General features: G+C 39.5%; 2 protein-coding genes across 7 annotated transcripts; both read right to left on the bottom strand.

Moving 5' to 3' along the window:
* Positions 1-677: 677 nt before the first annotated feature.
* Positions 678-10,487, bottom strand: LOC141375143 (neural cell adhesion molecule 1-like). Of its 2 annotated transcripts, none has more exons than XM_073907363.1 (7): positions 8,952-9,257; positions 6,760-6,830; positions 4,757-5,095; positions 2,615-2,869; positions 1,496-1,586; positions 1,349-1,397; positions 678-1,203 (listed from the first exon to the last, which is right to left on the bottom strand). In XM_073907363.1, exons 2-7 carry the CDS (start codon positions 6,812-6,814, stop codon positions 1,090-1,092), a joined length of 903 nt encoding a protein of 300 aa, XP_073763464.1. In that variant the 5' UTR covers positions 6,815-6,830; positions 8,952-9,257; the 3' UTR covers positions 678-1,089. The 2 variants fall into 2 exon arrangements, with proteins under 2 accessions (XP_073763464.1, XP_073763469.1); XM_073907368.1 differs by lacking the exon at positions 8,952-9,257 and adding an exon at positions 10,383-10,487 and having other exon boundaries at positions 689-1,203.
* Positions 10,488-10,883: 396 nt separating this feature from the next.
* On the bottom strand, positions 10,884-22,632 carry LOC101884568 (B-cell receptor CD22-like). 5 transcript variants are annotated; one of them, XM_073906743.1, is made up of 13 exons: positions 22,492-22,533; positions 22,204-22,397; positions 21,718-21,788; positions 20,396-20,743; positions 14,234-14,488; positions 13,695-14,042; positions 13,215-13,469; positions 12,573-12,830; positions 12,219-12,464; positions 12,047-12,140; positions 11,857-11,905; positions 11,462-11,712; positions 10,884-11,374 (listed from the first exon to the last, which is right to left on the bottom strand). In XM_073906743.1, exons 3-13 carry the CDS (start codon positions 21,770-21,772, stop codon positions 11,341-11,343), a joined length of 2,193 nt encoding a protein of 730 aa, XP_073762844.1. In that variant the 5' UTR covers positions 21,773-21,788; positions 22,204-22,397; positions 22,492-22,533; the 3' UTR covers positions 10,884-11,340. The 5 variants fall into 5 exon arrangements, with proteins under 5 accessions (XP_073762844.1, XP_073762822.1, XP_073762833.1 ...); XM_073906721.1 differs by having other exon boundaries at positions 12,219-12,830; positions 22,492-22,632; XM_073906732.1 differs by having other exon boundaries at positions 11,462-11,709; positions 12,219-12,830; positions 22,204-22,371; positions 22,492-22,556.
* Between the last annotated feature and the right edge of the window lie 1,452 nt (positions 22,633-24,084).

The raw sequence follows: 24,084 nt of genomic DNA, 5'->3' as shown, positions 1-24,084 counted from the left end.
CATGAAGCGTTAACATGACATACGACACACTTACACATGAACCACATTCATATCCATCAGAACATACACTACATCGTGTTTAAGTGGGTCAGAGGCAGCTTCTGACAAACAACACAAGTGCTCTGCTGACAGAATAGAGAGTAAAGACTTTGAATTTAAATGGTCAACTATACTTGTCCACTTCTCTGAATATGATATTAGTATATTTTACATTAATAAACACATTTTAGTCACTTATCTCGCTTTAAACAGCTGCAGCTTCTCTGTTCTCACCGTTGCTTGTTTTTCTAGAGATTGTTTTGAAAAGAATTCAAGTTTTCTGTTACGGTGGGCGGAGCTACGATTCACAGACGGTAATTGGTGTTTTTCTGTGCGGTCAGTTTGCTCAGTAGCTTACCTTGTATGATAGCATACTTGTCTGTGTTTTAAACATCAGTCGTTAAAACTTGTTTGATTGGCCATATTTTATCATAATGTCTAAGGAAAATAACAAATTTAAATTAATTTAGTAACTATAAATGTTAATCAATGTTTATTATGGTAATTAGTGTATAAATCAATTTTAGTATTTTAAATGTCCACTTCTGGCCTTTATTCACATATGAAACTGATAAAAGTCTGACCACTAGAGGGCAATCTGAAAACACACATGAAATACCGTTACTGTGTCATTAAATACACTAAAAATGACAAAGAAATGTTTATTATGAAATCTGACAACATACAATATAAACAAATACAGTAAAAAACTGTCAACACCACACTTTAATAGTAACAGTTACAGATTGCATTAAGATGAAAAAAATTCTTAGTGGTTTAAATGCTTAGAAAGCTTAAATGAAATCTTTGAAATGCAAGTGAAGCAGACAATAATTAAAAATAATGAGAACAACACTACAGTTGCTAGCCTGAATATCTGAAATGCTGTTTATCCTAAACTGTGTTTGCATAAGCAGAAGAATCCTACTGTGTGAATAAAGTCTAATATGTGTTTATGAGCAGTCAGATGTTGATGAGCTCTAATGATGATCAGTTTCTGAGGAGCTTCAGTATTTGCCTGTATATGAGCAGTAATACAGCGAGGAGAGTTTAATGTGGATCTGCTGAAGCTCCTGCTACATGTAGAGTCTCATATTCAGAAGATCTGGACTGAAGCTCAAGAGCCGTGTAGGTCTCATCATCAGGAGCTCTGGAGCCGACAGACTGTGAGAGAAACACATGAACACATTAGCCTGTGTTTATCTGGATCTGATCAATCTCATTTCTACACTTATACTGCATCACACACACACACACATCTGTATTTATAATTCAGTGTAAGCACACAAGCGTATTGTGTGTTTCTGACCTGATTTTGCTTCACAGCTTCACTTCCAGCTGCTCTCCTCCTCTTCAAACTGAAAACACAGAGAAAACTATGTTTGCATTTGTGTTACATTGGAGATTTTTATGTCAGTAAATTGACTAAGATCATGTGCAGACAAACTCTACTCACCATATGATCACAATAATAATGAAGATGAAGATCAATCCTTCACATCCCACCACAGCCCCAGTAAGTGTGAGCAGAGCAGATCTATGGGCCCCTGAAACAAGACGTTGATGAAGATCATTTGACAGCAGAGACAGAAGAAACTGAAAGAGTGTCTGTTTCTAAAAAATACCTTCAGTGACTGAAACAGACTCTGATCTATGAGAGCCATATTTATTCTCAGCCTCACAGCAGTGGCATAGCGCAAAATGCAGGGGGCCCCCTGCAGGTATCACTGACGGGGCCCCCTGATGAAAAGGGGGTTGGAGCGATCACAAACTGAGGGGACGGGGGAAGTCGGTGGAGCGATGACGCGAGGAAGCGATCACAAATTGAGAAGTGGAGAAGGGAGGCGGGGTGGAGTGACAACGCGGGCAAGCCTTCACAAACTGAGGAGCGATCACAAACTAAAGGAGCGGGAAAGTGGGGCAGGGTGGAGCGACGACGCGGGGTAGCGTTCACAAACTGAGGAGCCATCACAAACTAAAGGAGTGGGAAAGTGGGGCGGGGTGAGCGATGACATAGGGTAGCGTTCACAAACTGAGGAGCGATCACAAACTGACACTGAAATCGGCGAGAGCGTCCAAGTAGCCAGAAGTCATTCATTGTCAATGAGAACCGGCGGCGAAGAGCAGCGCGGCGCGTCTTCTCTGGTATGGCCGTCGAGAAGAGTTGAAATCAAGTCAACTTTATGGTAATGAGCAATGACGAGGTTCGGCGGCAAGCAATCAGAATGAAGTAGTCCACCGCTTGAGAGGAGTTCAGAGAACACAAACGTGAACTTTGGTTCCGACCACAGTTGTTCCCAGGGGTTTGATTATTGCGGTTGCCGGATTTTCAATTACTGAAAATCGCGAAGACGCAGGGCCCCCTAATCACGGGCCCGTCCGCCACACCACTGCCTCACAGTAGTATCGGCCACTATCTAGTGCACTAAAACTCTGTCCAGATCCAACAGCTGAGCTTTGATTTAAATAAATCACAAACTCTTACAAATATGAACTAAATTAAATTATTAATGTAAATGTGTCTATAATACTTTTTTGATGTTTTACCACTATTAATCAGTCAGTTTATACTCACATTTAACATTAAGATAAACAGGTGGAGATTTCAGAAGTTCTCCTGCTTTTCCTCTTGCAGCACATCTATAGTCTCCAGTATCATTGTAGGTGACTGACCGCAGGTGAAGCTGATTATTCAGTGTTTCTCCAGTTAATCTCTCTGTGTTTCTGTACCAGTAGATTATTGTTTCTTCAGGCAGAGAGCAGCTGCTTTTACAGCTCAGAGTGACTGAATCTCCCTCTACAACAGTCTGCTGTGTCTCCACCTGCAGGTCTGACGGAGAAATCACAACAACATCTGTGAGTTTATCTTAGCACCACTGCATCACATATTTATCCATACAGGAGTATCTGCTATAACACACATGAGGAGCTGTAAGTGGAGGATCATTTACAGTTTTTCATCACAGCAGCTGGAGTAAATGGCGGATTATAAACCAGAAAGATCAAAACAACAATCATTAGTGACTGGAGATTCACCCAGAGTCAAAACCAAAAGATTCAATATGGATAATCTAGAAAATGAAGCCCCGCCTTCTAGTACAGGAGCCAATCATTGACTGCTAAAGACTGATGATTCTCCGGGGAAACATCTCAGTCCAGACGTGTGTTTTAATAACAGTTTCTGAATCTCAGCAAATTCTTGCCTCATGAAAAGTTACCACAGGCTTTTTGGAAATTCATGCCCAGAGCTATATGTTTTCACATAGATGCCATTTACACATCCTTCTTGTGAGCATTCATGAGTAGCTGGGGCTTGTTGTGCATCTTTCAATATAACATATACTTTGCAATCAACTGACCCACACCCTTCCCTAAACACAACCGATAGTGTTAAAAGCAAACAAGAAAAGTGTTGAACACTAATGACTGCAGTGATTTCAAGACTGAAAACACATCTGTTTAGCTGTGCCTTTACTGAATGAGCACTGTGCTGCGTCCGACAGATTGCGCTATATTGTTTTTCTCTTCTTCTTCATTCTTTTATCACATTTTACCTGTTTTAGTGTTTTTTTTGTTTTTTGTTTTTACTCATTTTTATTATTTTTTTATTTGTATTTTACTTGTTTCTGTTATTGTTGTTTATGTAAAGCACTTTGAATTGCCACTGTGTATGAAATGTGCTATATAAATAAACTTGCCTTGCCTTGCCTTGATTTCTGATTTGACAAGGAAAAATAGCCCAACCATAACGATAGGCTAAACCTGTGTGGAGCGATGCAATAAACAGTACAGATAAATGGAAAATAAAATTTCCAAAAACAAAAAAAAAAATTGCTGATATTACATGATTTGGGTAAAAATAAATATACAATTCCCTAATTTTCAGTGCCTTTAATAGACCTTTTAAAATTCCGTGATGTTGACGCAATAGCCTAGTGGTTAGCGTGCCGACATGGTGCAATAGCACGTCAGGGTGTCGCGAGTTCGAATCCTGGCTTGATGACATTTCCCTACCCCCTCTCTTTCTCCCACTTTGCTTCCTGTCTCAATACTGTCCAATCTAATAAAGGCCAAAAATAAATCTTTAAAAAAAAAAAATTCTGTGATGTTCTACAACAGGGGTCTCCAATCTCGGTCCTGGAGGGCCGGTGTCCCTGCAGGGTTTAGCTCCTGCTTGCCTCAACACACCTGTCTGGGTGTTTCAAGTATACATAGTAAGACATTGATTAGCTTGTTCAGGTGTGTTTGATTAGGGTTAGAGCTAAAAATCTAAAGTTTGGTGATCCCTGTTCTAGAAATTCCCTCGTGGAACCCTGAGTAGAGGATCCAGAACAGTGCAGTGACCGGCAGCCACACAAACACAGCAAAACATCAGCTTTATCCATGCTGAAGACCCACACCGTTCATTAAACCACATAAAGACAAACTTCTGCTAATAACTACAACTGCACATTTTAAAGAGAGATAGCAATAGACAAAACCTACACACTGCAGGTTTAATATAAACAAACAATAAATACATTATGATGAAAAAAGAAAGAATAAAGCATTTAGATGTTTGTATTTGGAGGATGATTTTATATTAAAGCAGCTGAATCATGGCAAATAAGCATTGCATCCATTCTCACTTTCGCTGGGAATCAACACTTCAGAAATACCTGGTCAAACATCATGCAGTGCTGTGTGTGTTTGTGTTATTTTAGAGTTTTGCTTCTACCTGTGACGTCCAGCTGAACTCCAGGAGTCCCCGTCCATTTTCCACCCTCCACATCAGTAGTGAATCTGCAGTAGTAGATGTGTTTATCAGCTTCTGTTACTGCAGTCAAAGTGATGCTGGAAGTGTCTCTGTCTGCTCTGACACACTGAACTCTTCCTGTTTTTGAGTCTGAACACAGGTCTGGTGTTTCTCCATAAGGTATTTTGGTCCAGTAGACTGATCTGAGATTCCGATAATAAGGATATTTTACAGTACAGAATATTTTCACTGTTGATCCCTTTAATGCACAAACAGATGAAGAGCTGTAAGTCACTCCCCAATCCAGCTGACCATCAGACCCTGAAACACAGACATGACAAATGGAGGATTGAGGCAAGGCACAAAAAATCTTTTCACTTTTGCTCATTTTAATTGTCTCTGTCTGTAAGGGTGCGCTCACACTATGCTATCCGAACTAGGGTTGGGCAGATAGAAGACGCCATCGCCCATAGCCGATGGCGGATAGACATCACGATGCTGAGCTGGCATCGCCGATCCTCTGCCCCGCCCCCGTCGCAAACCCGCTCACGAAAAATACACACTCAGGCCCCGTTAACAATAATACGTCTTAAGCTGCGGTCATATTAGAGTTTCAGGATGGGTTAAGCTGAGGTCACACTTGACTTTTCTCCCAATAGACTCCCATTCATATGCACGCGAATGCATCAGACCGGAAACGCAAAGTTATGCGTCAAGTTTCGCAGGTTGATGCGGTGCAAAGTTCAAGCTTGGTGAACTCTGACCTACGAAATCCCATCACTTGACAGCGTGAGACCAATCAAAACATGGGATCAAAACATGGCCTCTCTAGACTGAAATTTAAAACATGGAGCAATCGCATGCTTTTTAATGTCTATTAATCTTGTTTAATCCCGCGCATTTTCGCAGCGCCTTACGATAGAATTTCGCACACACAAACTCTAGTGTTAAACCCCAGCTATAGTGTTAAAATGGCATTTTAGAACGAAAATGACTCACATCCACACTGTTTTACCTAACATTTCTGAACAGCCCTCCGTCCACTGAAAACCCACATCACGTGACCACACACACACACACACACAGACACAGACAAAGACACAAATGGTGCTCACTGCAGAGCCACACACACACACAGCCACACACCGTCATGCGCTCCTCTGAGCTCCAGACAGAGAGCAGTGCACGTCAGACAGTTTATCAAGGATATACCGCTGAATCGCGTCTCACTATAGTTGTTTAACGTGATATTTAGACATTTAAGTCTCCCGGAAGTTTCCGCAAACGAGTGATAATCTCCCGGAAGTCGCGCGTCTTCCTTCCGGTCCTCAAATAAGTCGCGCACCCTTCTCAACCCCGGATCCCTTCTCACTCTTCAGACACGTCGCGCACAGTCTATCATCTTACATGATGACGATACCATCGTCCGTGCGATGTTTCACATTAGACATCGTAATGCCAAATTGGTCGACATCGCCCTATTCTAGTCCGAACCGTGCCCAGCCCGTTTCCGGGATGGTTTGAGATGTGTGAGTGCTCTAAATTAGGCTCAGGCATGGTTCACTTGGCCGGCCTGGTCGGAAGAGGAGTGCCTGAGGCTTTGACGCGGTACGCTTGTAGTGTAAGTGCAAAGCGCCTGACCCGAAACTGTAGACAAGATGTGACTTTTATGGGACTGTTTCATATGAATTTATTTATCATTCTAACAGTTTAATTAACCCAAACTGTCAAAGGTTATTAAAGACGTAAACCCCTCACTGCACGACAGCTGCACTTTCAGCAAACGATATAATTAAAGAAATCTCCGCTGTGTTGAGCGAGAGCGCCTACTGAAAGCGTGCTTTGGCCGGGTTCAAGGCAACTGTAGATAGTGTGAGGACGCCCTAAAACACTGCTGTCTGTTTCTGAGACACAAAGAGTGAAGAGCTCAGTCAGCTTCTCAAGAGTGTTAAAGTTTGTCTATAGTGACTGTAGTGAAAACTCACCCGCAGTCATGATCACTAAGATCAGAGGAAGAGATGCTCTGAAAGACCTCAACATAGTGACTTCTGCAATCCTACAAATGACAAATATGACAGTATGAGCATCATCTCTACACAACAGCTGCACACTGAATAACAATGACAAGTTGGCGCCACATTAGAAATGTTTGCCTGAAGGTGACCAGGGTTTGTGTCTTCACTGAAACATTGAGTATAATTATTTATGCCAATTAACACCACTTCAGTATTTTAGACAGGGCTGTCAACTCTCCTACATTCACTGTGAGATTTGCATTGGCTCAGTGGTTAGCACTGTTGCCTCACAGCAAGAAGGTCGCTGGTTTGAGTCCAGGCTGGGCATTTCTGTTTCAGTTGGCATTTCTGTGTGGAGTTTGCATGTTCTTAGCGTGTTGGCATAGGTTTCCTCCGGGTGCTCCGGTTTACCCCACAAGTTCAAAGACATGGGCTATACACTGTAAAAAATGCAGTTTCACACAATTCAGTCATGTTGTCCCAACACAAATCGAGTAAGTTAACTTAACACTTTTAACAAATTTGTGTGGATTGAACTAAAAAATTAAGTTGTCCCAATGAAATCTCAAGAATTGTGTGGAGTAGTAGGATGAACAAGTTAAAAAATTTTTTTTTTTTTTAAATGCAGGAGAATTGAGTAAACATAATTGGCCGTAGTGTATGAGTGTGTGTGTGAATCTGAGTGTACAGGTGTTTCCCAGCACTGGGTGTTGGCCGGAAGGGCATCCGCTGCATAAAACATATGCTGGAATAGTTAGCGGCTAATTCTGCTGTGGAGACCCTAATAAATAAGGGACAAAGCTGAAGGAAAATGAATATATAAATAAATCTGTTTAGGGTGTCTTTTCCCCAAGATTTTTGAGGTGAAATAAAAAACAAAGTATTACTTTTGTTATTTCACTCAGTATATAAAACTAAACACCACAGCTAACAGGTCAGTGACGACACGTCATCAGCAGAGTTTATCAACTGCTCCAGTTTTTAAGTCTTGCCAAAATAAACATTCAACGGACTCTAAATCAGACACTAACATGATGGATGCCGCGTCTCTACGTTTTCCAGCTGCAGAAATAACATCTGACTTTGTTCTCTGTCATATTTTATATTTGGATTCTGACTCAGCTTTAGTGATCAAGAGCGAGAGACACAGAATCAACATCCTGACCAAACCAAACACACACAATCACCACTAAACACCCTGTTTTCACAGCAGAACACAACTAAATAAACCCACACACACTAGTAAAGCAAACACATGAACATAAACCAGCATGAACAGAACTTTCTAATAATCTCTGGGGGAATAAAGTATTGTAAGTGTCCTTTGATTCTTTAGTTTGCCTCACGTCTCATTAGTCTCCAGTCCTGCAGAGTTTTGATAAAGCTGGTCTTCCTGTAGTTTTGGAGAAACTCTTAAAGCTGGACTGGTTTGTTCAGATGTGTTTGATTGGGGTTTGAGAGAAACTCTGCAGGACTGAGACTCTTCAGGATCAAACTTGTCTCTCCTGTGCTGTACGTTTCAGCTGAGCTTCAGAACAGATCAGCATTTGCAGAAACTCTTGTTGTTTTGAGGAGGAACTACATCATCTAGAATCTCACCTGGAGCCTGAGCGGCCCTGACCACAACATCTGTATTTATAACAGTTATTGAGCTTCTGTAACTCCTCAAATCAACATTCAGCAGATGCCTTTGTAACCCAGCCGGTGCTATGCCACTCAACCCGCTCCGAGTTGGTATCGAAACAGCAACCTTACGCAGTTGCTCTAACAAGGAGGTTAAAGACTATGGCCTCTAGCGACTGTTACTAGAGGTCAGATGAGTGAGGTTTACCTTCACAGCATTTCACTGGCTGGCCTTTGCTACACTCACCCTACTTAACCTCACTCCCATCAGGGTCACAGCACCAATGTAACCCCCCCCGGTCCAACACCACCCAACCCACTCCGAGCTGGGATCGAACCGACAACCTTCCGCATGGGAGTTGTTTGCTCTAACAAGGAAACTAAAGTCCATGGCATCTAGTGTCTGTCGCTAGAGCACCTTTAGAGGTCAGAGGAGTGAGATTTACCTAAACAGCATTTACTAGCTGGCCTCCGTTACACCTTCACACAGATACCAGCCGTAGATCAATAGAATTATTTTAGTGTTGAAATGCTCTTACCGTGCTGCCGTGTCTCAGTGTCGACACTCAAATGAGATCAGCAGTTCAAGCTATTACTATAAATGGACAGTTTTCACACTTTAAAAATACACTGATACAAATATTTGTCTTCCTCTTTCTGGGTCTGTATGAGATCATCTAAAAAACACCAGGACACCTCATGCAGTCGCTCTCGCCTACAGATGTCAGACAGCAGAATTCACTATTGTTCAGTGTTTGAGACGGAAAATGTGAAAACACAATCAGTTTGGAGACAGAACTGAGTAAAACACTTTAAATGAGTGTCTGAGCATCACCTGATGAAGCTTTGCAGCTCTGTTCTTTTTCCTCTTTTGTGCACGGACTCAGAAGTTCAGCTCAGAAGTGAACATGACAGATGACACACACATGAAATTCTCTGCTGACAGATTAATTCATTTAGAAAATGCTTCTTAAACACTAATAAATTACTAAAGGATGTAATCTCTGTTAAACTTTAGTTAGGGTGGCTTGATGAAGCAACGTAGTGTTATACGACATCAACTTCTTCTTTTTCTTAGACTATTTTAAGAAAGCATCTCCTCCTAGACCGTTTAAAGTACAACAACCAAACTCACTCCAAACCTTCAAACTATACTGAATTAGGTTGCTCTGTCTTTTCCAACTGATCCGACTTATGGCCTTCTGAAAACTGACCCGGAAAATTCTGAAAAGTCCCATTGACTTAACATTGGACAAAACTTTGTGACCTCTCAACTTTGCATCAGACTGTCATGCAGACTTAACTTTGGACTCATTCAACTCAGAATACCAATCTGCCAATCACCTACTAGCCACACCCTAGCAACCACTTATGGCACCCTAGCAACTGTCCCATACTTTCATGGTAAAAAACTGCCATTGACTTTACATTGGACATTCTAACAACATGCCTATTCATACTAGATACAAAATAACATACTAATCATAGGTGGCGAGTGTGTAGCGCTGTTGCCTCACAGCAAGAAGGTTTTGGCTGTGTCAGTTGGCATGAAGAAATTAATTCACAACTTCAAATTCAATATTATAAAATTCTAAACAGGAAATTCAGATCGTGAAATTCAGATTCAGCAGAAAGTAGGTCAGGGGTGATCAACAGGAAATTAATTTCTTCATCTTGAAAATTTAAAACTACATTTTTACAAACTTAATACCTGCAGTCTATTAATTCAAAACACAAAAATCTGAAGTTTGTAAATGCGTCTGTAAAAAAAATTCAGCCTTGAATTTTAAATTTTTGAGTCTTAAATTTCAGATGTACAATATTCAAGTTGTGAAATTAAAATTCAAAAACAGAAATTAAAAATATTTTAACGACATATAAAAATTCAGATTTATTAAATTACAATTGTCAATAATTCAAATTAACACAATTCAAATTCAGATTGTTTTAGCATATTATTAGCTCCATACTCATCCCGCTTTGTTCTCTGTTGCTCGTTTGTCTTGAACTTGTTTTGAAATTAAATCAAGTTTTCCGTTACGGTGGGCGGAGCTTCGAGTCACAGACTGTAATCTGATTGGTGCTTGTGTATCTGCAGTCTTTAAACACGTCTGCTTGTTTTTTAACCACATTTCACGATAAAAAATAATGAACTTAGATGTATTTATTTAATATTATTAATGTTAATGAGCTATTATAGGGATTTAAGTTTTTTCACTTACCATTATTTTTCTCAAAGTAATTCACCACTTCTTATTTTTATAATTCTTATTAAGTGTTTTTATTTTCTCACACTTGTCTTTTTATTCCTGTTTATGTAAAGCACTTTGAATTGCCATGGTGTATGAAATGTGCTATATAAATAAACTTGCCTTGCCTAATTTTAGCCTTTAATCATATTTTTATTTTGATCAAACTTTATAAAGACTGATTTAAGTCTTAACGGTCAATCTGAAAACACACACAGTCATCATAATTATGAAATCAATGTTTATTGTGTGATATATGACACTACAACACAACAGACATTAGTAGTTTACTCCAGCAAACACAGTTCAGTCAAATCCAGTCACTTTAATATAATTATTTACAGATTGATTTGAGTTTGAGCTGAAAACACTGCTCATCTGTACAAATCATCAGTTCAGTCTGTTCATCCTCCAGTGAAGAAGACACTAATTAACAATAATGAAGAAGAATTATGAAGGTTATATGAATATAATATATGAATGCATTTCTTTATATCTGAAATGTTGATTTCCTCCTGAAATGCATTTCCAGAACAAACACACTCTGTACAATAAACACACACATCAGCAAATAAGCCTGAAATCAGATGTTGACGTCCTCTAATGATGAGCAAAATCTGTGAATCAGCAGAACTCAAGCAGTCTCTGATCATCATCAACAACATCGAGCCAATGTTGTTTATTTGACTGAGCTGTAAATCACATCCTCACATCTGCAGACAAATGAGAAACTTTAAGCACTGAACATGTTTTATAAGGGTCTCAGTGTTTAATTGGGGTTGAGATGAATGTTTTGTCACCTGTTGCCATCAGACGGACGCTGCATCTCCATCTTCTGATGTTCTTCAGTCTTCATGTCTTTGTTCTTGAAGTGATGAACACTGGCGTATTGAAGATCCTCCACATCTCCTGCTTCTGCTCTGCTGGAGCGTTTGGGTTTCACTGCTGTAATGTTGGTGTAAAGATCCTCGCTCTGATTGGCTGATACTAGTGAATACACTGCACTGTCATTGGCTGAAGCTGTTTCTGCTGATCTGCCAATGGGATTCTGCTGTGGTTTAATCAAACATCACAGAAATATAATCAGTCCTGCTTTTAATATCTTCTTCAGGGCAGATACTTGTATTTTCAAATAAAATAATATTAATATCATGAGCAGTTTTCTGTAAATTCAGGTCTGTACTATCAAACTCACCTGAATTTCTCTGGTATCTTCAGCTCCACCGTCTCTCCTCTTCTTCTTCCTGAAGAAAAATATTTAAAAGTATTAAAAAGTAATATATAAACATTTCATTTTTATTAATGCCTCAGGTTCAGAAAGTTCTATATTCATTTTAATTTTTGAAACAGCCTTTTAATTCAAGATCAGCTCAGCATTCACTCACCATATGAACACAATAATGATGATGATGATGAAGATCAATCCTCCACATCCCGCCACAACCCCAGTAAGTGTGAGCAGAGCAGATCTCTGAACCGCTGAAACAAGACGCTGATGAAGATCATTTGACAGCAGAGACAGAAGAAACTGAAAGAGTGTCTGTTTCTAGAAAATACCTTCAGTGACTGAAACAGACTCTGATCTCTGAGAGCCATATTTATTCTCAGCCTCACAGTAGTATCGGCCACTATCTAGTGCACTAAAACTCTGTCCAGATCCAACAGCTGAGCTTTGACTCTCCTTAAACCAGATATATTTGACAGCAGGAGGGTTTGAGTCGCTGCTGCAGCTCAGAGTCACTGAATCTCCAGACACTATTACAGCAGATCCATTTATAAATACTGAGACATTCCTGGGAGGATCTGAAAAAGGAATAATTTGTTTACAAAAACAATTAAATATCTGTATAATTACTAATAAAACAATATGACCAGAACAAGGATCAGCCTGTTGTGTTAAAATACACTCACACATGACATTCAGCATCACAGGATCAGAGTTTTTCTCTCCATGTTCATTTCTGGCTCTACACTTGTATTCTCCACTGTGATCAGAGCTGATGTTTGAGATGCTGAAGATTCTTCCAGATCCTACAGATGATTCTTCTTTTAACCAGCTGAAGTTCAGTGCAGGAGGGATTGAGTCGCTGCTGCAGCTCAGAGTCACTGAATCTCCAGACACTATTACAGCAGATCCACTGACGGACACTGAGACGCTCTTTGGAGGATCTGAAAAATAATAACCATGTATTGACAATAAAAATGTAATGCAAGTAAAAGTCAATTAATAAAAACAGAGAATATATAATATAAAAACTATCTATACTAGACATTTGATACTACATAAATTCAAGAAATTAAATAAAAGATGAAAATCTAAACCAGTGAACAGTAAATAAACCAGCATCACCGCAACAAGGGTGTCAAAGCACAAATACAATGAATGATGATAAAACTGACTTATTATTGGATTATCTTGAATAAATCAAGTCTCTAATAATAACAAACAAATGTCAAGCGGTCTGTATAACAAATCAAAGAGGTATTTAATATATAATCATAATTATGCTTATGTGATACATTTCTACTATTAATCAGTCGATTTATACTCACATTCAACACTGAGATAAACAGATGGAGATTTCAGACGTTCTCCTGCTTTTCCTCTTGCAGCACATCTATATTCTCCAGCATCAGAGCGACTGACTGACTGCAGGTGAAGCTGATTATTCAGTGTTTCTCCAGTTAATCTCACTGTGTTTCTGGACCAGATGAATGTAGTTTCTTCAGGCAGAGAGCAGCTGCTTTTACAGCTCAGAGTGACTGAATCTCCCTCTTTTACACATTGTTTTGTCTCCACCTGCAGGCCTGACAGAGAAATTACAACTTGTAAATGTAAACAGTAAATGTCTATGCAAATAGTATTTTTACTAAATTAGTGTAAATTGAACTTCAAATTGAAGCAGTTCAGAGAGCAGTTATATCATAAAAACATGATGTTGCTGTTGTTCAGATGGCTGATACACTCCTGTAAAATAAAGAGCTGCTGTGTTCATGGAGACCTGAATAAAGTCCTGATCTCAGTTTATTTACCTGTGACATCAAGACGAGCTCCAGGAATCCCAGTCCATCTTTTATTCCATGCATCTCTGAATCTGCAGTAGTAGATGTGTTTATCAGCTTCTGTTACTGCAGTTAAAATGATGATTAAAGTGTCTTTATCTTCACTGACACACTGAATTCTTCCTCTTTTGTCTGGATCTGTACACAGGTCTGGAGGTTCTTCACCAGTTACAGCAGGTTTGGTTAAGACAGATTGCATAAGCTGATAACCATAAACAGAATATGTTGAAGTACAGGATATTTTAACTGTTGATCCTTTTAATGCACAAACATATGAAGGGCTGTAATTCACTCCAGATTCCCACAGACCATCAACCCCTGAAACACAGACATGAGGAAAACTGATCAGGCTATCAGCAAAAACAAAATCACAGAAATCTTTTGTTTTGCTCAAATATTTAAAACACACAAAAGATATCAGTTTGAGGAAAGCTTTACATGTTCACTCAAATGCAATTTAAGAAACTCCACATGTGAGATATTTCACTCATCTTCTTGTTTATACTCACCTCCTACTTTGACATAAACAGCAGGAGAGATCAGATGTTCATTTCCTTCTACAGCACACTGATAATATCCAGCATCATCATAATAGCTGACTGACCACAGCTGAAGCTGATTCTTTGTTCTGATTCCTTTATTTATTGTCTCTGTGTTTCTGTACCAGATGAATGTAGTTTCTTCAGGCAGAGAGCAGCTGCTTTTACAGCTCAGAGTCACAGAACCTCCCTTTGCAACAGTCTGCTGTGTCTCCACCTGCAGGTCTGACAGAGAAATGACAGCAGTTCAATGGTTTATCATTCTGTTTATGTTCTGAACCTTCTTTCTTCTCCAGAATACTTTTCATTTATGAACATTTCTTGTTTTGTCGAGAGCTGTCATAATATAATGTCATAAAAATGAATATATATACAAATATAAAAGCAATCACATATTTAACAAGGTTTAGTGAAATGGAGAGTATAGTTTTTTATTAGGTACAAATGCAAAAAAATTCATAGAAGCTTAGTAACATAAAATCCAACTGTTGGTGGCTTTGACTTTGCTTCATTTTACGCTGTCAAAATAAGAGTTCCACATACAGTACATAGTAAGTTTAATATAAACTTTGATGAACATAAAAACTAGAGAGGGAAATACACTCATGGAATTTACATGACAGCTAGAACACATTGGAGTTTGAGGCTCACAGTATGGTCATTTCCATGTACTGAACTCTTATTATTTGACTATACCTAGGTATTCCCAGATTTTCTTTAAAGGGCACCTTTAAATCAGCTTTGCTTTTGTTCTTATGTTTATATGAGTGAATCTGAGTGAATTTTACTTCCTGCTTTGCTACTGTTCGGACGTCTTTGCCCACTGCTCCGCTCTTCGCACTCTTGCTCTTATATCTTATACCCTAATTTTAACTTGAGCCTATCAGCACAGTGCTCAAACAACACAGCTTGAAGATCAGCATCGATTCTACAAACTTTCTGGAATATAGCTTTACTAACAAGAAAGGAATTACCGTCTAAACAATCCTCCCGCTACCAGCTATCAGCTGCTTACATTCCGGAGACGGGAAGACACGGCTGTGAAAATGCCTCTGGATCGGATTAATTCAGATTCTCACTGTTGTACAAACTGCCACAAACTTCTACAAAAGATTGCAGTTCTTGAAACGAAGTTGCTTGCGATCCGACCAGAACTTCAGCTTCATTGTGGATTCTCTCAGCACACAGCCGGTGAGTCCCATAAATCTGTTCCTGCTACTGTTTTGAGCACAGAAAAACAGAAAAGAACTGTTGAAAATGAGCATTGGCATAAACAAGGTGCGAGACCAAAGGGTACTCGAGGGGTCAGATCATACGCTGCCGCATTAGCGTCTTCTACCCCAAATACAGCTCGGACTCAAATACAGCTTCAGAACAGATTTGAAGTTTTGAGTAATATGGGTGAAGAATTCCCAAATGAAGTCAGACAGAGATCACATGATTCAGCAACTAATTCTGCATGGAACAGAGGCTCAAGGCCGACTAGACAGCGGCATTCTGCTCCGATCGCACCTGAGATAAGAACACTAGTCGTAGGAGATTCAATAATCAAGAATTTCAGGAGCAGATCTACAATGACATACTGCTTTCCTCATGCAACAGTTTCTAATGTAAACAAAGAGCTTGAGGAAGTTCTGAAAAAGCACAAGACGGCAAAACGGATTATCATCCATGTGGGGAAGAATGATATTCGGAAAGAACAGTCAGAACTGCTCAAGAAAGATTTCTGTGAGCTCTTGGAAACAGCTGAAAGATTGAAGGTTCAGGCGTTCATAAGTGGACCACTCCCTGCAAGAGGGACAAATATGTTTTCACGGCTTCTTGGTCTAAATGTATGGCTACAGAAAACATGTAACAAGAAAGGACTGAATTTCATCGACAACTTCAATCTCTTCTGGAACCAAAGACAGCTGTTTACATCAGACGGCCTTCATCCAAACAAACTTGGTGCAAAAGTGCTAAAGGACAATATTTTTTTCTCCCTCAATCATCCATCAGCTGTGTATGCCACTGAACTGAATTGTACACACACACCTAGCAAATGTCCAGATGACCACAGGACTTCAAATCAGCTCCTGAGTGGACTTGTGGCTGACGAATCACCCAAGGACAGTGATAATGCCACACAGCCAAAACACCCAATGTTGATAGAGACACTATCAGTTGCCCTCTGCTCAACACAGGCAGACTGTGACGCGTCAGAACAGCATCAAGTCTCGTCACTCAAAAATGATCCTCAGGAAAACATATTTCTGCAGACAGAATCTCCAGATGCACAGCCTCTGTCACCGGACACGTTCTCATTGTCACAATGTTCACCACTCTTGGGTTTTTCAAAAAAGATGGAGGAACTGGTGTGTGCTGGAACTAAACTTTCACACTCCATTGCCGCAAGCCCCCAGTTACCAACCAAAAAGCGGCCTGCTCCACAACCACCTATGAGCCCACCTGGAAGAGCCCTCCGATCACACCGCCAGGGCCCAAACAACAACGCCCCATCTTCAGCTGGTAATCACAAGAGCTCTCTGTGATGTGTGTCGGGGGCCTGCTTAGATAACAGTGTCTTTATCAAATGTTTTCAGAACAAGCAGGAACCCAGTGTGTCTGCAGCTTTCTCTAAGCAGATATGTGTTGTGTTAAGTGACAGAAAACCAAAGACTTCATCAGGACGTTTAGCAAATCATTCAAATCTGGTGTCTATTAAATGTAGATCTGAGACTACTATAGAAAAAACAGCTAAAACTGTTAAGTTAGCGCTTTTAAACATCAGATCACTCAACAATAAGTCTCTTTTAGTCAATGATTTTATCAACACAAATTGCCTTGATTTTATGCTTTTAAATGAAACTTGGCTAGATGACAGTTGTAGCGCAGCAGTTCTAAATGAAGCAGCTCCTTTAAACTTTGACTTTTTGAGTGTTTGCAGAGCTAATAGGAGAGGTGGAGGCATCGCTGCCCTGTTTAAAGATGTCTATGAATGTAAACAAGTGTCATTTGGTGACTATTTTTCTTTTGAATATCTGAGTATAGCACTAAAAGGGTCTCCACGCATCTTACTGATCATTATCTACAGACCTCCAAAATATTCTCCAGCTTTTATTGAGGATTTTACAGAGCTGTTATCAATAGTAACCTCTGAATTTGATTATTTTAGTATTGCTGGGGATTTTAATATTCACATTGATAATCCAGAAATCAATGCTGTAAAAGAACTGATGACTGTTTTTAACACTTTTGATCTGACTCAGCATGTTCAAGGACCCACACACAATCGTGGACACACCCTTGATCTACTTATAACTAAGGGTTTACACATTTCATCGACTGTTGTTAAGGATGTGGCACTATCTGATCATTTCTGTATCTTTTTTGATATATTGATCACTCCAGCTATTAAAGACAGATCTGTCTCTGTCAGAAAGAGATGCATAAATGAGAACACCAGTGAGCAGTTTATGAAGGCCATATCACTAGCACCAAGTATATCTGCAGATTCTGTTGATTCTCTCCTTGATTTGTTTAATTCTAAAATTGAGAATGTCATAAATGACATCGCTCCTGTTAAAGTCAAGAAGATGACTGGCAGGCAAAAGGGATCTTGGACAAGGTCACCGAGAGTACAAATGATGAAAAGACAGTGCAGAAAAGCTGAGCGTATGTGGAGAAAGACGAAACTAGTAGTCCATTATAACATCTATAAAGACAGTCTTCATGCCTTTAATATGGAACTAAACACTGCTAGACAGACTTTCTTTTCAAGCCTTATAAACAGCAACTTAAATAATGCTCGCACACTCTTTGCAACGATAGAGAGACTCACAAACCCCCCCAGTCAGATTCCAAGTGAGCTCCTCTCTGAAAGCAAATGTAATGAGTTTGCTCATTTCTTCACTGATAAGATCAATAATATCAGAAAGGCAATCAGCTCATCCAATCAGTCAAGTTGTGTCGATATCAAACAAGCTCAACCACAACTTGAGAAGTCAGACATTATGTCTGATTTCATGGCAATTAACGGCAAAATCTTAGAAGAAATTGTGCAAGTTATGAAAACATCAACCTGCAGTCTTGACACGCTCCCCACATCATTCTTCAAAACGGTGTTTACCTGTTTAGAAATGGATCTTCTAAAAGTGGTAAATGCTTCACTTCTCTCAGGGATTTTTCCAACCTCACTTAAAACTGCAGTTGTTAAACCCCTCTTGAAGAAGAGCAACCTGGATAACACCCTATTGAGCAATTACAGGCCAATCTCAAATCTCCCTTTCATTGGCAAAATCATTGAAAAAGTTGTTTTTAACCAGGTTAACAAGTTCTTAAACTTCAGGGGGTGTTTAGACAATTTTCAATCTGGTTTCAGAGCACATCACAGTACAGAGAGCGCTCTTATAAAGATAATCAATGATATCCGCCTAAACACAGATTCAGGTAAAATAACAGTGTTGGTATTGCTCGATCTCAGTGCTGCATTTGACACTGTCGATCACAGCATACTTCTGGATAGGCTGGAAAACTGGGTTGGGCTGTCTGGCACGGTCCTCGAATGGTTTAGATCTTACCTTGAAGGGAGAGGTTACTATGTCAGTATAGGTGACCACAGGTCGAGGTGGACACCCATGACATGTGGAGTCCCACAAGGCTCGATTCTGGCACCTCTGCTGTTCAACCTTTACATGCTCCCTCTAAGCCAAATAATGAGAAAGAACCAAATCTCCTACCACAGCTATGCTGATGACACTCAGATCTACCTAGCCTTACAGCCTAATGACTACAGCCCCATTGACACCCTCTGCCAATGCATTGATGAAATGAGCAATTGGATGTGCCAAAACTTTCTTCAGTTAAACAAAGAGAAAACTGAAGTCATTGCGTTTGGGAACAGAGATGAGGTTCTCAAGGTGAATGCGTACCTTGGCACTAAAGGTCAAACAACAAAAAATAAGGTCAAGAATCTTGGTGTGACTCTGGAGTCAGATCTGAGTTTCAACAGTCATGTCAAAGCAGTCAGTAAATCAGCATACTATCATCTCAAAAACATAGCAAGAATCAGATGCTTTGTTTCCAGTGAAGACTTAGAAAAACTTGTTCATGCTTTTATCAGCAGCAGGGTGGATTACTGTAATGGACTCCTCACTGGTCTTCCTAAAAAGACAGTCAGACAGTTGCAGCTCATCCAGAATGCTGCAGCCAGAATTCTAACCAGAACCAGAAAATCAGAGCACATCACACCTGTCCTCAGGTCTCTACACTGGCTGCCAGTTACATTCAGAATAGATTTTAAAGTATTACTACTGGTCTATAAATCACTAAATGGCCTAGGACCTAAATACATCACAGATATGCTCACTGAATACAAACCTAACAGATCACTCAGATCTTTAGGATCATATAAACTAGAAGTTCCAAGAGTTCAGTCAAAGCAGGGTGAATCGGCTTTTAGCCACTATGCCCCTTGCTGCTGGAATCAGCTTCCAGAAATGATCAGATGTGCTCCAACATTAGGCACATTCAAATCAAGACTGAAAACACATCTGTTTAGCTGTGCCTTTACTGAATGAGCACTGTGCTGCGTCCGACAGATTGCACTATTATGTTTTTCTCTTCTTCTTCATTCTTTTATATCACATTTTACCTGTTTTTATGTTTTGTTTTTATGCATTTTTATTATTGTTTTTATTTTTATTTTACTTGTTTCTTTTATTCTTGTTTATGTAAAGCACTTTGAATTGCCATTGTGTATGAAATGTGCTATATAAATAAACTTGCCTTGCCTTGCCTTGCCTTGAATCTGAACTGCAGCCTGAGAACAATCAAGAATGTTTATTTTTAATTCATATTTCACATTTCCTGACTGGTTTTTGGCTTTTCTAAATGGTGCACTTGTATTTTTTATGATCATAAACAAACCCTCCCGAACACTTGGCATATTTCATTAACATTCATCATTTTTAGTCTCTTTTGCAATGTTTTATAAAGCAAAGTTCACTATTCTTCTGGACTGGATCTGGACTCTGAATCTGGAATCTGGACTTAATTTATTCAGGTTTTTGTTAAGAAACATGAAGATCCACAGCAAATACAGAAAGATTATAAAGTGTTGGCTGTGTGTGTTTCTGATAGTTCTGCTTCTACCTGTGACGTCCAGCTGAACTCCAGGAATCCCCGTCCATTTTCCACCCTCAACATCAGTAGTGAATCTGCAGTAGTAGATGTGTTTATCAGCTTCTGTTACTGCAGTCAAAGTGATGCTGGAAGTGTCTTTATCTTCTCTGACACACTGAACTCTTCCTGTTTTATCAGGGTCTGAACACAGGTCTGGTGCTTCTCCATCAGTTACAGCATGTTTGGTCCAGTAGACTGATCTGAGCCGATGATCATGAGGATATTTTACAGTACAGGATATTTTCACTGTTGATCCCTTTAATACACAAACAGATGAAGAGCTGTAATTCACTCCCCAACCCTGCTGACCATCAGACCCTGAAACACAGACATGCACAAAACAAACATTTATAAACTAGTTTAAAAGTAGATTAAAGGCTTCTCTTTTAGTAAAGCATATACACAGTCCATCCCACAAGTTTATGTCCAGTGAAATGCATCTCATCAAATGCATCATTTCATATTCACATTAATATCTCATATAAAATAATAACAGCAGCTACACCGGTGGTGGGCAAACTCAGTCCTGGAAGGTCGGTGTCCTGCACAGTTTAGCTCCAACTCTAATCAAACACACTTGCTTATAGATTCTAGTGATCTTGAAGACACTGATTAGTTTGTTCAGGTGTGTTTGACTAGTGTTGGAACAAAACTCTGCAGGGACACCAGCCCTCGAGGATCAAGTTTGCCCATCCCTAAGCTACACCAATTCTCTTTTTCAACCCAGACTCATCATGGATACGTACCACAGTATGCATTTCTGTAGAGAGCAAAATACGTCCCAGGAAGTAAGTTTTTTTTTTTGTGTGTGTGCAGTTTTTTATATTTGCAAATCCGCCAGAGGCCGTATGTGTGCGCTTTTTCAGATCTCAAATTTCTCTTGCAAATGCCAATAATAATACATTAAGATGTATAATATAAATAAACCGCATATACGTCACCTCTTTGAAAAGTACACATTATTGTATAACTGCAGGTTGACTATCTATATACTGTCCACCCTATACACAGCACACTAACTCTTGCTGATTTTGATTGTGAAGTAATAGTGTGCACCTGTGTGAAGCTGCTTTAGAATGATCATTATTGTGAAAAGCGTTAAACAAACAAACTTTTACAATTGATTTGAAATTTGTTTTTAAATTGTTTTAAAATGTAATCACTTTTGACCTTTTTCATTGTCTCTGTCAGTAAAACACTGCTGTCGGTTTCTGAGACACAAAGTGTGAAGAGCTCAGTCCGCTTCTCAAGAGTGTTAAAGTTTGTCTATAGTGACTGTAGTGAAAACTCACCCGCAGTCATGATCACTAAGATCAGAGGAAGAGATGCTCTGAAAGACCTCAACATAGTGACTTCTGCAATCCTACAAATGACAAATATGACAGTATGAGCATCATCTCTACACAACAGCACAAACTCTATTGTGTGAACAGACTGTAGATGGAGAACAGGATCATCTCTGACATGATCTGACTTTACTAAACACACTAGTAAAGCAACACATGATCATAATCCAGCATGAACAGAACTTTCTAATAATCTGTGGGGAAATAAAGTATTGTATGTGTCCTTTAATTCTTGAGTTTGAGTGAGGAGGAACTACACCATCTAGAATCTCACCTGGAGCCTGAGCGGCCCTGACCACAACATCTGTATTTGTATCTGTTTATATCTGTTATTGAGCTTCTGCAACTCCTCAAATCAACATTCAGCAGATGCCTTCATACAAATATCAGCCGTAAATCAACAGAATTATTTTAATGTTGAAATGTTCTTACCGTGCTTCAGTGTCTCAGTGTCGACGCTCAAATGAGATCCTCAGCAGGTCAAGTGGTCAAGCAGTTTTCACACTTTACAAATGGGCTGTTAAATATTTGTCTTCCTCTTCCTGTGTCTGTATGAGATCATCTTAAAAACACCAGAACATCTCCTGCAGTCGCTCTCATCTACAGATGTCAAACAGCAGAATTCACTATTGTTCAGTGTTTGAGAGGGAAAATGTGAAAATACAATTAGTTTGGAGACAGAACTGAGTAAAACACTTTAAATGAGTGTCTGAGCATCACCTGATGAAGCTTTGCAGCTCTTAGTGTCACTTCCTCTTGTTTGCACAAACTCTATTTTCACTCATGAAGTGTTAACATGACATACGACATACTTAACCACATTCATATCCATCAGTGGACATTAAAGTGGGCGTTTAAGTGGGTCAGAGGCCGTTTCTGACAGACAACACAAGAGCTCTGCTGAAGATTAAAATACTTCCTTAACACTAATAACTAAATGTTTGAATATCTCAGAAATTGTTAAATTAGGATTATTATTATTATTACCTTAAATCCCACATAGCAAAATTTCTCTGGCCCAGCTCTGGCCCATACAATCAGGTTTTGATTGGCCCACATGCCGCAGTGAATTACGGTACATGACTGGACCAAATCTGGCTTCCAGACAAGAGCCAAACACAGACCATATCTGGGCCAAGTCTCAGCCAAGTTAATAACTCATAACTGGGCCTGAACTGGGCCAGATAGGTTGGTGTGTCACGATTGCAATGAAATTGATAAACCCATTGAGTGATGTGCTTTATGCCTAGTTCACACTAGAGGATTTTAAGCCTGATTTGAGCCCGATTTGGAAGTTAACGAGCTCGCCGACAGATCGGGCTGTGATCGGGAAAAAATTTGCGGGTGCTCGGCGCTCGCCGCTCTTTATGTGTGAACTACTGAGCAACGCATCAACGAGGCTCGCTGACGCGTCGCCGACACCTCGCAGACGGAAATCCAATATTCAGCATGCTAAATATTCCAGAGCAGTCGGCCGACTCAACCCCACGTGTGGTCAGATGTAGTGACGAGCTGCAGCCAATGAGAGAGCAGATCAGCATGAGCTGAATGGCTGTGTGTTCAGGAGCTCAGCAGAAACATCTGTGATTGGTCAGAATGGGCATCAGTGCACTCACTTCATTCTGCGTTAGCACAGACATGAGAGTAAGCTATATTAACAGTGAAACTAGAATTCTGTAACTATTAGAATTACCATACTGCTCATTCTGACCGTTCTAATATAAAACGCCATACTGTCACAACATATTTACATTCAAAGCTGTTATTGAGATATTAAAATTAAGCTTTGAATGTCTGGCATCATATTTAATGACACCATTACCCTAAAAATATAATATTTTTTTGGTAATACAGCCTATAAATATGTAGTTAAGATACTAAAACACTTAAAGGTCTTGGCTTTCATTTTCACTTTCAAACAGAAGCTATTTAACAGCACAGAATATGCTGTTTTAAAAAGATATCTGAAGTAAATTGATGTTTTTGCCATCAGAAAGTTTTGTTTATGTTAGCAGGAAGTTTCCAGGCAAGAAAATGCACACATATTTAAAGTCACAGTGAAAAGTATCAGACATGCATGCAGTCATTTTGACCAATATGGTAATTTAAGGCAGAAACGCTCAGTTCTTTACTGTTTTGTAATTAAAAAAATATCAATGTCAGAAAGAAATACACTGATAGTTAGAAAACGGCACGGTGTTATAAATATGTTAGTTTTATTTCAAAGAGTTATAAAATTACAAAAATTAAAAACTCTCTGTGTATCTATCCACTGGAACCTTGCAGATGAGTGATTAATCCGCTGATAAATCA

The sequence above is a fragment of the Danio rerio genome, chromosome 1 (assembly GCF_049306965.1).
Source record: "Danio rerio strain Tuebingen ecotype United States chromosome 1, GRCz12tu, whole genome shotgun sequence".
NCBI lineage: Eukaryota > Metazoa > Chordata > Actinopteri > Cypriniformes > Danionidae > Danio > Danio rerio.
Note: the sequence above shows the minus strand (reverse complement) of the source record. Positions and strands in the feature narration are given on the sequence as shown.

Coding starts and splice junctions, on each gene's coding strand:
- LOC141375143 (XM_073907368.1), bottom strand. CDS start 6,814: ATGTTGAGGTCTTTCAGAGCATCTCTTCCTCTGATCTTAGTGATCATG. Junction 5,096..6,759: donor CTTAGTGATCATGACTGCGG/GTGAGTTTTCAC, acceptor TCTGTGTTTCAG/GGTCTGATGGTCAGCTGGAT. Junction 1,587..2,614: donor TGTTTATCTTAATGTTAAAT/GTGAGTATAAAC, acceptor GTCTTGTTTCAG/GGGCCCATAGATCTGCTCTG.
- LOC101884568 (XM_073906721.1), bottom strand. CDS start 21,772: ATGTTGAGGTCTTTCAGAGCATCTCTTCCTCTGATCTTAGTGATCATG. Junction 20,744..21,717: donor CTTAGTGATCATGACTGCGG/GTGAGTTTTCAC, acceptor TCTGTGTTTCAG/GGTCTGATGGTCAGCAGGGT. Junction 14,489..20,395: donor AGTTCAGCTGGACGTCACAG/GTAGAAGCAGAA, acceptor TTTCTCTGTCAG/ACCTGCAGGTGGAGACACAG.